At 44.3% G+C, this 13,643-nt stretch overlaps 1 protein-coding gene across 1 annotated transcript in view; it reads right to left on the bottom strand.

The window, feature by feature from the left end:
- Positions 1 to 1,464: 1,464 nt before the first annotated feature.
- The window catches only part of LOC103802817 (proline-rich protein 5-like), a gene marked incomplete at both ends in the record, with an annotated part of 32,704 nt that continues 20,525 nt past the window's right edge, over positions 1,465 to 13,643 (bottom strand). The window contains one exon of the mRNA XM_009075347.1: positions 1,465 to 1,707. Coding sequence (XP_009073595.1) covers positions 1,465 to 1,707 — 243 coding nt within the window. The remainder of the gene's footprint in view (positions 1,708 to 13,643) is intronic.

Below are 13,643 nucleotides of genomic sequence, written 5' to 3'. Positions count from 1 at the left end.
TCTTTCTTAGCAGTTTGACCTGGCAAACAGAAAAGGTTCCCTGGAGCTGTCCTGCCACAGGAACTCTGGCTTTTGGTCACAGTATGTCACATGCTAGCGAAATAGCTGGACAGAACTAGACGGATTAGTTTAAAAGCAGCAGAGACTTACGCACTCAGCTCCCTTGGATCCAGGTTCAGTGGTTGCAGTAAGACCTATTCAGGGTACTGCTACAGCTTTACACCCCAGACTACAGCAAGAGAAGTGTCTGGTCCACCAGAACTTTCCTATTTTCTGCAGTCATGCACAACATTTTTTTTCTAACAGTTCATTTCACTGGTGTTTTTATTCTCTTTGGGTGCATTTTTTCTGTCCTGACATACAAAAACTTGTATTCAGAAAACATCAATTCAGGCTCCATTTAAATGCTTGTGGCCTTTTAATGGCAAGTAATGAATACAAAGTAGTAATCCTGAACCATTTTCCATAAATAACTGGCCTCTATTTGTTCACATAAAACTGATTTCTTTCTTAGACGCCTACTGCAACACAACCATTTTTCCATTCATCTTCAAGGGAAAATCAACTACCTTATTGACCAATTCTGACAAGCAAACAGATTAAACTGACTGCATGGAAAGCACACAATTGAATTTATTTTCCCCTCTGTTTGCTCTATTCAAGCAGGCCTTCACAGTATTTACATTAAAATACTCAGGTACTACCACATTTCCTTTACGCTGGTTGTATTGTCCTCACATTTCCAACAGACTGAATTACTGCATGGGATATCCAAAAGACCTTCCTTCATCTTGGCCAAATCTTGTCTTCACAGAGTCACCAAATGCTTCAGAGCTTCAGGAATCACAGAAAATAAGCTCAAGGGGCTCAGGAAGGTCACTGCCTCAGCCTCTGCCACCAGGTTAGCCCACGTTTGCCCTGCCTTGCTCCTGATGGATGCTGATGCATGTGACATGTATATAGTGCCTCAGCAGTGAAGATTCAACAGCCTCCAGAGGCAGTTCATGTGACATTCGAGATCTTTCCTTCCATGTAATCTGAATTTCCCCTGCTATGTGTAGTCCATTCTATTTTTCTTATCTCCATTGGGATGGAGAACAGCTTACTACCTTCTGCTCTGCAAGAAAGCTTTTACATGTTTAAAGGCTTATGCATTAGTCTTCTCTAAGACAAATTCCTACTCTCTTCCCTAATGTTAACAGCTTTGTGTACTAGTGAAGAGACACTACTGAGCACTCTAGAAGTGGCTTCTTGCTTCTTCTTCTCCCTGTCCCTAAAGCATCCCATGTTAAAACTCCCCGGTTAAAAGGCAGAATGGAGATGCTAAACATGCTCTAGATTCACAGATTTATTACTGAGCACTGTTATGATGATCTGTTTTAATTTTCTGCCACTGGCAAGTTTCACTGTGAATCTGCACATTGCCAAGAGCACAGCCTTAGAAGAGGAGCCTGACTGCCTCACCCTAGTGCTGGCAGTGGCCTCTTGTGCAGGCACTGGCCCTGCAGGGAGCAAGGTTCTGATGAAGCCTTCTGTGCTGTGCCAAGTGGGGCCTCTGTTCTGCTTACCCAAGATACAGGAAGAATGTGTGAAGGGTCCATCACTGGAATACAGACCATATGTGCCCAAGTAAGGAGAAACGACTTTCTGGATCAGGGATTCCAGTTTCAAGTAATCTTCAGTCACACCTTTCGACTCGTGAACACCCTGGAAAAGAGAAAACACCCAAGCTGAGCACTGCCCCCTCCAACCATAACAGGACAAGCAGAGGGGCAGCATTTTCACTGAGTCATATAGCAAAGGTGCACCATGATGTGGTCCTGGTTTGCTATTACAGCTGCTTCCCTTTACTGTAAAGCCAGGACATGTAAATCAGACCAGACAGGCTCTCCACACAGGCCCTGCAAAAATGCTCAGAAAGAGGCAGCAGATACTTCCAGGACATTTAAATCCCTGAAGGTATATCCTGTTTGGAGCAAAGGCACTCAAGGAGGATGGAGGATGTGGTCTGTGAAGAGGAATTAAAAACAGCCCTGGACTTTTTGTTATTGCAGTCTTATAGTGACTTCCTGAATGACAGCAGCTGGTACCACAGGGTGTCACTGCCATCTCAGCAATGCTAACAGAAAAAGGTGAAACTGACACTCTCAGAAATACTTCTTCCAGGATATTTTCAACAATAAATATTTACAGTGAAGAAGCTGGTTCCCTTTCCTCACCCCTTCCCTGGAACCTGCAATTATCCAGGGAAAAGTCATATCATATTTAGCACGGTAAGAGTCACCCACAGGCAAAATCTTTTGGCCCTAGCTGTTGCTCTGCACTTCTACCCACAAAAGGGCCTGTAAGGCTGCAGTGGTGAGAGAAAACCCTGCAGAGCTTGCAGATGCAGTGTGGATGCTCCTGCGTTGTCTGAGCAGAGCCCTGTACATTCATATGTAGGATTCCTCCTGCAGCATAAAGCAAATTCACATTTTAGTGTGTTGCTATGCGGCCATATGCTTGAATTTAACAGAATCTCAGATTTCATAATGTGTCCCTGAGTTATTGTAAAAAGAAGCACATTGGGATGAAAGCCTCCAGAGAGCAGTCTGCAGATGAAATGAGTAAAACTGCAACACCTCCTTCAGCATCTGAAAGGATCCTGTCGTTCAGGATGTATTCACAGCTCAGTATGACTCACCAACCAGAGTCTATGGGTGACTATCAGCCCAAAGTGTGTGTGAATGGCTGACTTCACCCCTCGGCTGCTGTGCTGCCTGAATGCTGCCTCATCACTTGATAAAAGTTTATGAATGAAAAATAAGTAAATGGCCAACAGAGCCTTCAGCATCTGAAAGGATCCTGTCGTTCAGGATGTATTCACAGCTCAGTATGACTCACCAACCAGAGTCTATGGGTGACTATCAGCCCAAAGTGTGTGTGAATGGCTGACTTCACCCCTCGGCTGCTGTGCTGCCTGAATGCTGCCTCATCACTTGATAAAAGTTTATGAATGAAAAATAAGTAAATGGCCAACAGAGAAAGAATTTGAATTGAATTCCAGCAGGTTTTAAATAATGAAGAACAATCTTTGGAGATATGCTATGTCCTGGAAAACTCTGAGAGAGCCACAAATGCAAATTTGAAGACAAGGGCATATTGCAGTGGATGTGAAAGCCTGCAAACACCAAAGGAGCAGCAGAATGAACCCCCAGCTATACAGACAATTAAACCCAGGCAACATAACATCAGAATAATTCAGAAGACTTAGTGAAGGTGCACGTATTATTTCCAAGCCATCACTGGCCTATTGAGACCTGCTCCAGGGTTTCTCCTCCTGTCTTGCTAGGATTTAGTCAAGACCTTTTCAGCCTTCAGAAGGGCTACATGCCTGCTACCTTACTGCATATTGACAATCACATCAAGGTCATAACCCACTGGCAAAGACCAGTGTGTTAAGCCATCTGCTCCATCCACCAAATACCTCCAGAACTGGTCTCCTAAACATGACATACACAAGTGGCAAAAGCCAGTGTCATTTAGCATTGCTCATGCCCAGGCATTGCAGTAAGGATTTATTTACTTTTCTATCATTTAAGTATTTTTGATGCTTGTGAAAGAGAGTAGGTAAGTATCAGCTGTGGAGAATGAAATGCAGCAAATCACCAGTTCCATGCTGCCCACAAAATGACTCCTACCACCTACAGAACTGTGAAACTACGAGAGATAAAAGTGTCCTTGCCCATTGGCACCTTAGTGCCATCTGATTTTCTATCAGTCTTCATGCCTGAAAAGTTCTTTCGGTTTTCCTCCTGGTTGTGATTCTGCTTTACACTCCTCCTTCCCTGATGAACACCTCAAAAGCCACAGCTAGAGTCTGCACTGACTGCTGTTCTGGCAGGGATACAAGGAGGATTCCAGAAGCTCTGTTGGGTTGGGGTAGGCTCCTGGCATAAGCTGAGAGGATGGAGACTTGAGGCCCAAGCTCAAGCTGCTGTGACACCTCTCCATCATGGGGCCAGAGAGCAGCTGTGCAGGGCACAGACTTGCCTTGTTCCCACCACTGCTGCCCTGCAGCTGCTGTGCCTGGAGAGCCCATCAGCTCACTGCTTGTGAGAAACACCCTCTTCTCTCAAAATCCCAACTCCCTAACCACTTGCATCAGCTTCTTCTTCAGCCTTGCCCTCAACCTTCACTCCTGCTCTCCCAAGAGCAATGCTAATCTCCACCCCCTTCTCACTTCAGCCACTTTCAGTTCCCACCTTTGCAGTGAAGAGGCCACCAAAAACCACCTTTGACAGTGTAAAACCACCCAATATTGACACAGCCTGCCGTTAGTCTTAACCCCCAGCTCTGAAAGCCATAAAACATCTGGTGTCTGCTCGAGCCATGCTGACTTCTGCTCTGCACCTTGGCACAAACACGCTGTATCCACCTGTGACATCCTTCCTGCACTGGCCATTGTTCCAGGCTTTCCTGCCAGTGCCCAGTGGAGCAGTTGCCTTAAACCTTTTACTTGCTGTGGAGCTTCTCCTGCTCCTGAGAGCAGGAGTGTAACAGACTGCAGACCATATCCTGAGCTTGTAATAGATGCTTTTCCTGCATTTCTTTCTGGTGTATTATTCAATGACAAACATCCTCTCTGCCTCTATTTAACCAAATATAAGTACATCCAAGTGTTCAGCAAGGGACTATTTCAGCTTTCCAAACCTAAACTTTCCATATGATCTGAATGACACCATCACTTATTTATGAATTACCCCAGCCCAGTAGCCCACAGAAGTGCCTGCAGGCTCAGAGCAAGCTGGGGCAACCTCCACCTGGCTGCAGCCCCTGCCAAGGGGCAGAACAGCACCACACTGCAGTGACAAGATGCCACTCACAAAGCTAAATGTTCCCTGACCCAGAGCCAGCTGGTCCTTGCTGCAGCTGTGTCAAGATACCATGGCTGGGAAGTGACCTGACCCCCAGAATCTGGGCTGTAGGCTGGAAATGGTTGGGTCATGGGATATAAGGCAACTTCTGCTCCTCTTCATGAGCAGCTAAGATCATGGGGCATGGAGCTTCAGGGGGAGGGATGAACACCTCCCAAAGCAGATGAGCTTTAGGATGCTGGGGGAAGCATGTTTTGCTTTATGTGCACCCCGAGGGTGCATTTAAGCTCTTACCTCTTCACCAGAGGTTTCTACCCCATCCACTGTGCCACATGCAAAATGAGTTGTTTGTGCGACAGCAAATTCAGTAGGAAGGCACTTCTGGTAGAAGTTTAGTATGGAGGAAAGTATGGTTATAAATGTTTCTTTTATCTGTATGTAAAGTTAGGTAGGTAGATAGCTATGTATACATATCTATATACCTATCTACAATGATATATATTTTAAATTATATGAAGCCCTTTTTAGACCTTTTCCCACATTTGTAAGTTATTGTGCTTATAAAGGCAAAATTAGCTTTAGAGTTAAGCTAGCTTGAGATAGCTATTTGTGTCACAGCAGTTTCTGAAAAAAACTGATGACAGGACTTAAAAGTCACTAAAAAAAAAATAAAAATAATAAATTCCTGTTATTTTGGCAGCTTATGGTGGTTCTTGCTTTTACTGTTTACTAGTTTGATATAGTACTATATAGCAATAAAGCAAAAGTCAAACCTAGTGAGCTGGTTGCTTAGCTTGCAGCAAGCTCTATCACAATTTGGAAGAAAAGAGAAAACTTGGAGCATTATCAGTAAAACAGAGACTCTACCCTTATCTTTATGCAATGTTTGCTCTGCAGACATGCAAAAACTTACTTTAAAAGATAACCATGACCTTTCATGAACGCAATTTCATTTTAGGAGAGTTTCTCTGAGTGTGAGATGTATCCATTAAATTCCTTTCAAAGGTCTTGCCTGACCTATTTATTTCTCAATTGAAGGCCAAAACAGCTCAGTATCAAATATCTGCAAGTACCTTAGAACTCCTGGAAGAGTGCAGCTGCTGGATCAAACCCTCATCTTGGTCTCACTGTTTTGAAATGCAACAAGAGTCACCTCATTATCTTTGGAAGGATTATAACGTAATATTATGACAAGAGCCTGCCCTACTCTCAAGGCATTGGGATTTGAACATGTGAATACATCCACCCTGAGCTCCTCTCTCAGGCCCTGGGTAAGCCCCCTGTCAGCTGCTGAGCTCCTGTGCTACGTGAGCCTCTGCATTCACCTTTACCACAGGCTGCTGCAGTTCTGGCTGGCCAGCTGCACATTGCCTCAGGTAACTCTTCACTCATCCGTGTCTGAAAACAATCATAAACAACTATTAAACACCAAACTGCTTTTAACTGACCAGCACTAACTCCGTGTTTTGCTGAGTGCTTACAATAGGTCATAAGTCCTCTGTGATTTCCAGTTCTGACTAACAGCACCTACCACTAGTAACATCTGGAAATGGTGGTATTGCTCAGTTGCTTTTCACTTCCCTCTTTAGCACAGACTATTTTAAGCCATTTACCTAATAAATTATACATTAAAAGGTATCTCCAGTGTCTAAGTGTACCTTAACAACTGGATGTATTGAAGGAACTACTTCATGCTCACCTGCAGCTTATCTTGGTGCTTGACATGGGGGCAGCTTTACCACAGGGGACACCAAGCAGCAACATCTTTGAGCCAGTTCCTGGGTTACTGACTTCTGGACTCAGGGAAGAAAGGAGTAAAAGGCAGACCTCTGGATTATTTAATGAAGTCATTTCAGCAGTGATCACTCTTGGTGACTTGATGGACCAGAAGAGCGAAGTTCCCTGCCCATGGACAAGAAGTGACTGTGTATGGCTCAGCTCATGGCCCATTAACACACCCTGAACCTCAGTCTGCTAGGGTATCCTCTGTATGGGTCCACAGGGACATCCTTGATGGCTGGCCTCACTCTGGTCTGCTATCAAAAACCTGAAGCAGTCCTGACCTGGTGCTATGTGAAAAGAAACACACTGCCAGAAGCATTTACAGGGTCTGGCCCGAATGCAAAGTGAGGTCCTGACCTCATGTACTGCCCTGTCTTAACCACACAGGAAAACAGCTAAGAAATGTAACTGTTTCCTGCTTAAAAGCAGCGGATTCCTTGGAGGAAAGAAAAACACATTAAGAATCACACTTCTTTCTTTAACTGACAACAGGTCAGATCAATATGACTGAAAGAAACATAGTCATACAGTGCTGATAATCTGACACACACTGGATAATAACAGTTGCCCAAACACTCCCAGGGAAAACTGAAATTAAAAGTCACAAGACATACTGCAAGGCAGACACGGAACAATATCTATAGTGAAAACACACATTATTCAGCCAACACTGCTGGTAGAGAATTGATAAGGGTGTGCAGACTGCAGTGCACACCCTGGTGACCACATAAAATGCAAGATCTGCTACTTGGTTTAGTCAAAGAGATAGCAGCAGCCTCACTTGTAAGAGATTTGGAAACCAATGCCCTTACAGGACATGACTACTTGTTACCCCACTTTGGCGCACGTAACCCTTTTCATTGCATCATATCTAGCCCTCTGGAACTTGAGCAACAGAGAGCAAAACTGCCTCAGGGCACGTAAGAAATCGCTGTGAGAAGGAACTGGGGACAAATAGGTCACCAGTCCTTGCCACGTGCACTACTCGTGGCACAGCCTGTGCACCCAGTTAGGACATGGGTCAAATTCTGGACTGAGGTCTGCAGCCCTCCATCTTCCTTTGGAGAGACACATGCACATACTTAGCTCATCATCCAACTGTTACTGATCTTGCAATGCTCACAGACAAACCTGTGGCAGTGAAGGTACGTTATGGTTTACTTGGTTTAGAAAAGGCTTCAGGAGTCATCCCCAAGTGTGTGCAATTCTTGTTTTCTCTACAGCACTGTGGCACTTTAAGTGACTAAGTCCATTCAGCTTCATGCTCTGGAGGAGACCAGAGCAGTAACTATTGCTTTCCTCACCTTCAACTGCCCACCTTGTTGCCGGGAAGTCAGCCCTGCAAAGCAAATCCCCCAGTATTATACAAGTGGTGGAACAGCATCTGACCTTCCATTACACATGGAGTAAATGCAAACTCATGAGTAAACTCATGGAAGTATCAGATGTGATAATGGATTCTTCTCAGCCTTTCCAATCTTGGCACCAAGGGTAACACAGTGCATAGAATCAGCCATGCAGTGTCAGACTAAAAGTTAACTAAATTCAACGTTTTCTTGCTAACAGAGGTAGCAGGAGAAATGCACAGGCAAAGAAAGGAAGTAGGGCATGCTCAGTGCAGGCTTCCTTGGAGAATATGTTGGTGCCTCTGGCAAATAGGCATGTAAAAACCTGCTGCATGGGACCCTGCAGTAGCCCTTAAGCATGAACAATCTGTGTTTAACCAAGATGAAGATGGTCAATAATTGACAGAGTAACTAGTTTCCAGAAATAAAGAACAAACTTAATTACTGAGTCCTCTGAACATGGGAGAGGATGGACTTCATTGGCACTTTTGCTAAGTGTTTTTCTTGTGTAGTTGCAGCTTTCCTAGTTAGGAGGTGGGCAAATGCAACACTGAACCCTTCTGCTTAGTCACCCTCACAGTAAGACCATGTTTCCTGATGTTCAGATGGACCCTTCTGTGTTTCAGTTTGTGCCCATTGCCTCTGGTCCTGAGCACCATTGAGGAGAGCTTGGCTTCATCTTCCTTACATTCTTCCTTCAGGTATTTATAACAATTGACAAGATGCCTCCAAGCCACCTCTTCTCCAGGGTGAACAGTCCCAGGTCTCTCAGTCTTTCCTCACATGAGAGATTCTCCTGTCCCTTTACCATCTTCATGGTCCTTTGCTGGATTCTCTCCAGGAGCTGGATACCTCTCTTGTACCAAGGAGCCCAGAACTGGACCCAGCACTCCAGATGTCACTTCCCAAGTGCAGAGCAGAGGGGCAGGATCACCTCCCTCAACCTGCTGACAATACTTTGTCTAGTGCAGCCCAGGCTGCCATTTGCACACTGCTGGTCCATGTTCTTCTACTAGCTTCAATGGGGCTCAACATTCTGGAGGGTTCTCCATCTGAGAGCTTCAAGTCCCACAAAAATGTTGAGTAAACTCACTGAGAGTGACTACAAGATCAACTGATCCATTTTGGAGAGGCATCTGGGTAATGAAATGACTTGCATCAAACTAACTGGGTGCAAGGGGCAGGGACTGGGAGTTTAATGTTCCTGCTTCTGCTTCTAGCCCATTTGTCTGTGTTTGCCAGGCTAGAAAATTTCAGGTACTTCCTCCTGGGTTTCCCTGATGATTCATGCCACTTTCATCCCAAGCAGACAATTCAAGACATTTTTTAGCCTTTAGGAAAGAGAATCAAAACAGGATCAAAAACTGCTTCAAGCAGGGACTAAATTTTGCTTTGTTGAAGCTTGTGTTGACTAAGCTGAACCTGATCCACTTGAACTATGCGTGCACTCCTCCCCGACTGGGGTTTCTCTGCAGCAGTCCAAAGGCAGAACAAGAAAATGTGCCTAGGCTGGGAGGAAACAGAGGTCACACCTTTGCAGACTGGAAGAAAGCAGTTTACCCTCTGAGATGGTTATCTGAGCCTGGCAGAGGGGACTAAGAATTCACAATAGACTCATTTTCAGTAAACCTCTAAGACTGTGTGATGTGTGTTGGCAAACAGATATTACCGCACAGCAGAATGAAGTGGGAAAAGAAGGACTTGTACATCAAATTCTCAAATGCTTTGAGTCAGAATAACCCCTGCTAGGTTAATAATTTTATACCAGTTTACAACCATGGGAGGCCATGCCCTGTGCACTGCATGTCCATTCCTAGGCACTGCTATTGTTTTTGCACATGTTGGACAGATGCAGCTGCACAATTCATGGTTGTATCCTTATGAGTCCTCGCTAGTGTTGCCTCACGTTATTTTTTCCTCTCTCCATTTCATCCTAAGTCACTGGCATACTGGTAAAGCCTCTGCCTCTTGCTTTTCTCATAGCAACAGTGGTCATGGGAGGGAGAGGCAGAGAAGCTTGCCATTGCCATATTGACAGAAGTCAGCACTTCAGAAATAAAGATCTTGTCATATTCACTTTAATCTCCAGCGAGTGCCAAGTTATGTCAATGTCAGCCTGAGAAGCTGCTCTGCCTCTCTCTTCCTTTCATTGGTAGCACTGAGACACAGACAAAAGATAAGGAAATAAAAACACCCAGACACGGTTTGTGTTCAGTCAGGGAGTTTTTCAAATGGCTTGGCTACAGGAAAGGTGCGATAGGATTTTTCTTTCCAGGAAGAATCAGGATAAAACCTAGGGCTAGTCTCCCCCTGACCCACAGAAATCCAATCTATTATTTTTCTTTAAACTGTCCTTAAACATTTTATATGAGACTGCAGAAGACAAAAGGAGAAGATGAAGACGAAAGGAAGTTACTTCGAGGCTTCTACTACAAATACAGTGCTTAGGATCCTGCCGAAGCTGAACAGACAGTCTGCTAATAAAGATCCAACAAAAGTAATGGTATGCATTTTTGCCTTTTATAGTTTTAGGGCTAGAGGTTGTCTGATTCCCAGCTAAGTGACTCCCTTGGGCACAGATGAGAGCAGTCAAATGAGCTAATATGACTTTGAAACAACAAACCAAATGAATCTATGCAAAGGTGAGTGTCTCTGAAGAGCTGTTTATGGAACAAATTTGAGCTGGAGTTAGTTTATCTGCATTTACAAATGTTTTAGGACTGCCACATTACACTCATGGGCAAATACACACGTGCACAGAAGTGCATGTGCAGCCCATGCAGAGATCATCCTGCAAGTACCAAATAATTAGACGTGATGTTAATGTCCAAGAGAATAAATCTTCTCTTGTTTTCAGGCTGCCTCTTGAAGCTCTTACTGATCTATACACATTAAGCTCATCTAACCTTGCTGGGGAACTGATGACTTTTAACTCTGAGCATTCAAGACTTTCACCTTGCCTTGGCTCTGAGCGTCTTCTCATTTGTTACAAGAAAATCCATCTTGCATTTATTTTCAGGCGGATACTCAAAGAGAAAAAAGGATGGCAGAGCCCTCCCTCAGTGCATTCAGGCTGTTTTGAAGAGACATCCAAGAAACACTTTTGAAGAGCCAAACATTAACTTGACTGCTGTTACCTACTTGTGAGGATTTCTGATACTGCCCTTCAGAGTCACACTCCCCTTTTAAATCATTAATGAGTATTCATCACTCAGCATCATCCAAACTGCTTTACCCTTTGCAGGTGACTGAATCTATTCCAGGAATTTTCTTCTTTTCTGAAATATACTTGAATAGACTGAGCAGATGTGTCAGTTGTGCCTTCTGGATTTTTTTATATTTCTGCTATTTCTGGTAGCAACACAATGTTCATCACCAATACTCATCCCTGTGCACCAGAAAACAGCAGATCACCTCCAGATCACTTGCCTACTCTGGCACTTTGTGGTTATTCTCTTGCACAAGGAGGCTGAGCTTCCATCAGTCTCAGAACATTTAAGTTTAGGAGTCCAGGGTCCTGGCAGCCTGAGCCTGAGGGAGCTCTCCTGGATTGTAGCAAAAGCTCTGCTGAAAGCCACACCTTTCTACACAACAGTTTAATTTCAATGTCTTGCCCAATTCAAAATACTTGCAAAGTAACTGACTGGACCTAGAGCCAATACCCTCTCTCAGCAACTCATTGTGTAGAGGATAAGAGGAAACAATGAAATACAAGCATACGAAATCTAGAGCAGTGTACTCCCCAAATGCAAACAGTTCATGGATTAGGGATTTGACTGCAGGAGAGGCTCTAAAGGGCTGACCTGCCCTCCTCCATCACCCACCAGCAACATGCATATTGGCAACTCCCTGCTCTGCCAAAATTCAGCAGCACTCAGGATTCTTGCAACTACCATGGCAGAGCCACATGTAATGGAACTCAATGTGGCTGAAACCAACAGATGCCCTGACCTACCTCTTGGCAATATGACCCTGCTACTGAAGCAAAAATCTTTTCTTTTTCCTCTCAACACTGGCTGGTGCTTTAATTTAATTCACACAATATCACACAGCCACCTCCAGGGAACAAACCTTCTCCTTGCTTTTGTTTCAAATGTTAACAACACAGCTATATGTATAACCATATTCTAGAGCTTTTCAGGCAAAACTACTGTCCATTTCCTCCTCTACTATACAGGGGCTTTAGCAAAGCTGAATTAGCTTCATACTGCCTAAAAATCTGTCCTCGTGTGATTCAGACATTTTGAGAAACAACAGAAATATCCCACTGCTTCTTCCAAAGTTTTGTTTTCTTCAATTAAACAAGGAAACTGCAAGGAAGGCTTATCAGTGTCACAGGAGGAATGAAGGATTTTTTTTTTCTTGGAGCCCAACAAGCAACCTACAAGAGGACAAGAAGGACCACATTATGCTTAGTCTCTAGGGGACATCTAGATCACTATGGCAAACAATGTATTATTTTCCATAAAATCACTTCTAGTATGTTTGTCTCTTAGTTTCCTTCTGCTCCCCGTTTGTCAGTCCATATAGATCAACTATCTTGTGCATCAGACTGCACAATGTACAGTGCAGAGACCATATTTTCATTGTGTTTATACAGTGCCCAGTGCATGAAGACTCTTGTCTACCCACACTAGCAAGAAAGGAGGCTTAGAGATACACAGTGTCCAGGAACAGAAGCAGCTGGCAGCTCTCAGCTACTTAAGGAGAAATTGAATTGGTTTTATGCAAGAGCCACTCTGAGTACAACTGTATTTTGCAAAATACCTTTCTGACAGATTTCAGCCAGGCTAAATGACAATTCTTTCTCTTGCCAGAATCTGCTTAATTGCAGCATGCTTGTTTTTTGCCTTGCATTTGGATCAGAGAGCACGAAAGCGCAAGGCCCTGGCTAATGACTTCAATTCATTTTGAAGGGCAGGGAGTTGGGAGCAGTCCTCTCCCTTCTCTGTGTCCCTGCCTTGCCCCACCACAGCTCCCATCCACTTTCTGATGGATAGCTGCTCCTCAGCAAAACCAGCTGCTGTGTGCCAGTGTGCCCCCAGCAAAGCCATAATGCACTGGGGACACTGGGCACAACTGAGCACACACGTGGCAACGACCTGTCACACTGCTGTCCCCTTGCACTGCAGAAGCTTTGCTGCAACTACTGTGCAGCTCACTGGAAAGAGGAGAAGGCTCCCAACAGATAATGGTTTAAATCAAGTAATGTAATCTGAATCCTGCTCTATTGCCTAATTAACTGTTTACCTTTTAATTGCTTGTAATAATTGGGTAGTGGCAAGTTAATGAATTTCACAGTACATGTTGCATATCACCCTGTCACACAGTTGTTTCTTTTGCAGCTGCAGCAAAACTAAGGGTAAGACTGAAATTACTGATAGAAGACAATTAACTCTGTCTACTCACCATGGGAGGAAGGATATCCCTGAGAAACTCATTCATCATTCCCCTATCTTTAGCAATTACAATGCATTGCCTTTTTTATTTTTGGAAGGAATACACCATAAAGCAGTTGCCCTTTGCACGTGTCCCTGTGCCACCAGCCTGGTACCCACTATACCCATGGGCTACTGGTTCTGCCACTAGCAACCATGGGTTGCTAGTGATCAGGAGAGGAAATGCCTGGGGATGGGGCTTGGGTGGTATGCAGAGCAGC

Source organism: Acanthisitta chloris, unplaced genomic scaffold, assembly GCF_000695815.1.
Source record: "Acanthisitta chloris isolate BGI_N310 unplaced genomic scaffold, ASM69581v1 scaffold16995, whole genome shotgun sequence".
NCBI lineage: Eukaryota > Metazoa > Chordata > Aves > Passeriformes > Acanthisittidae > Acanthisitta > Acanthisitta chloris.
Note: the sequence above shows the minus strand (reverse complement) of the source record. Positions and strands in the feature narration are given on the sequence as shown.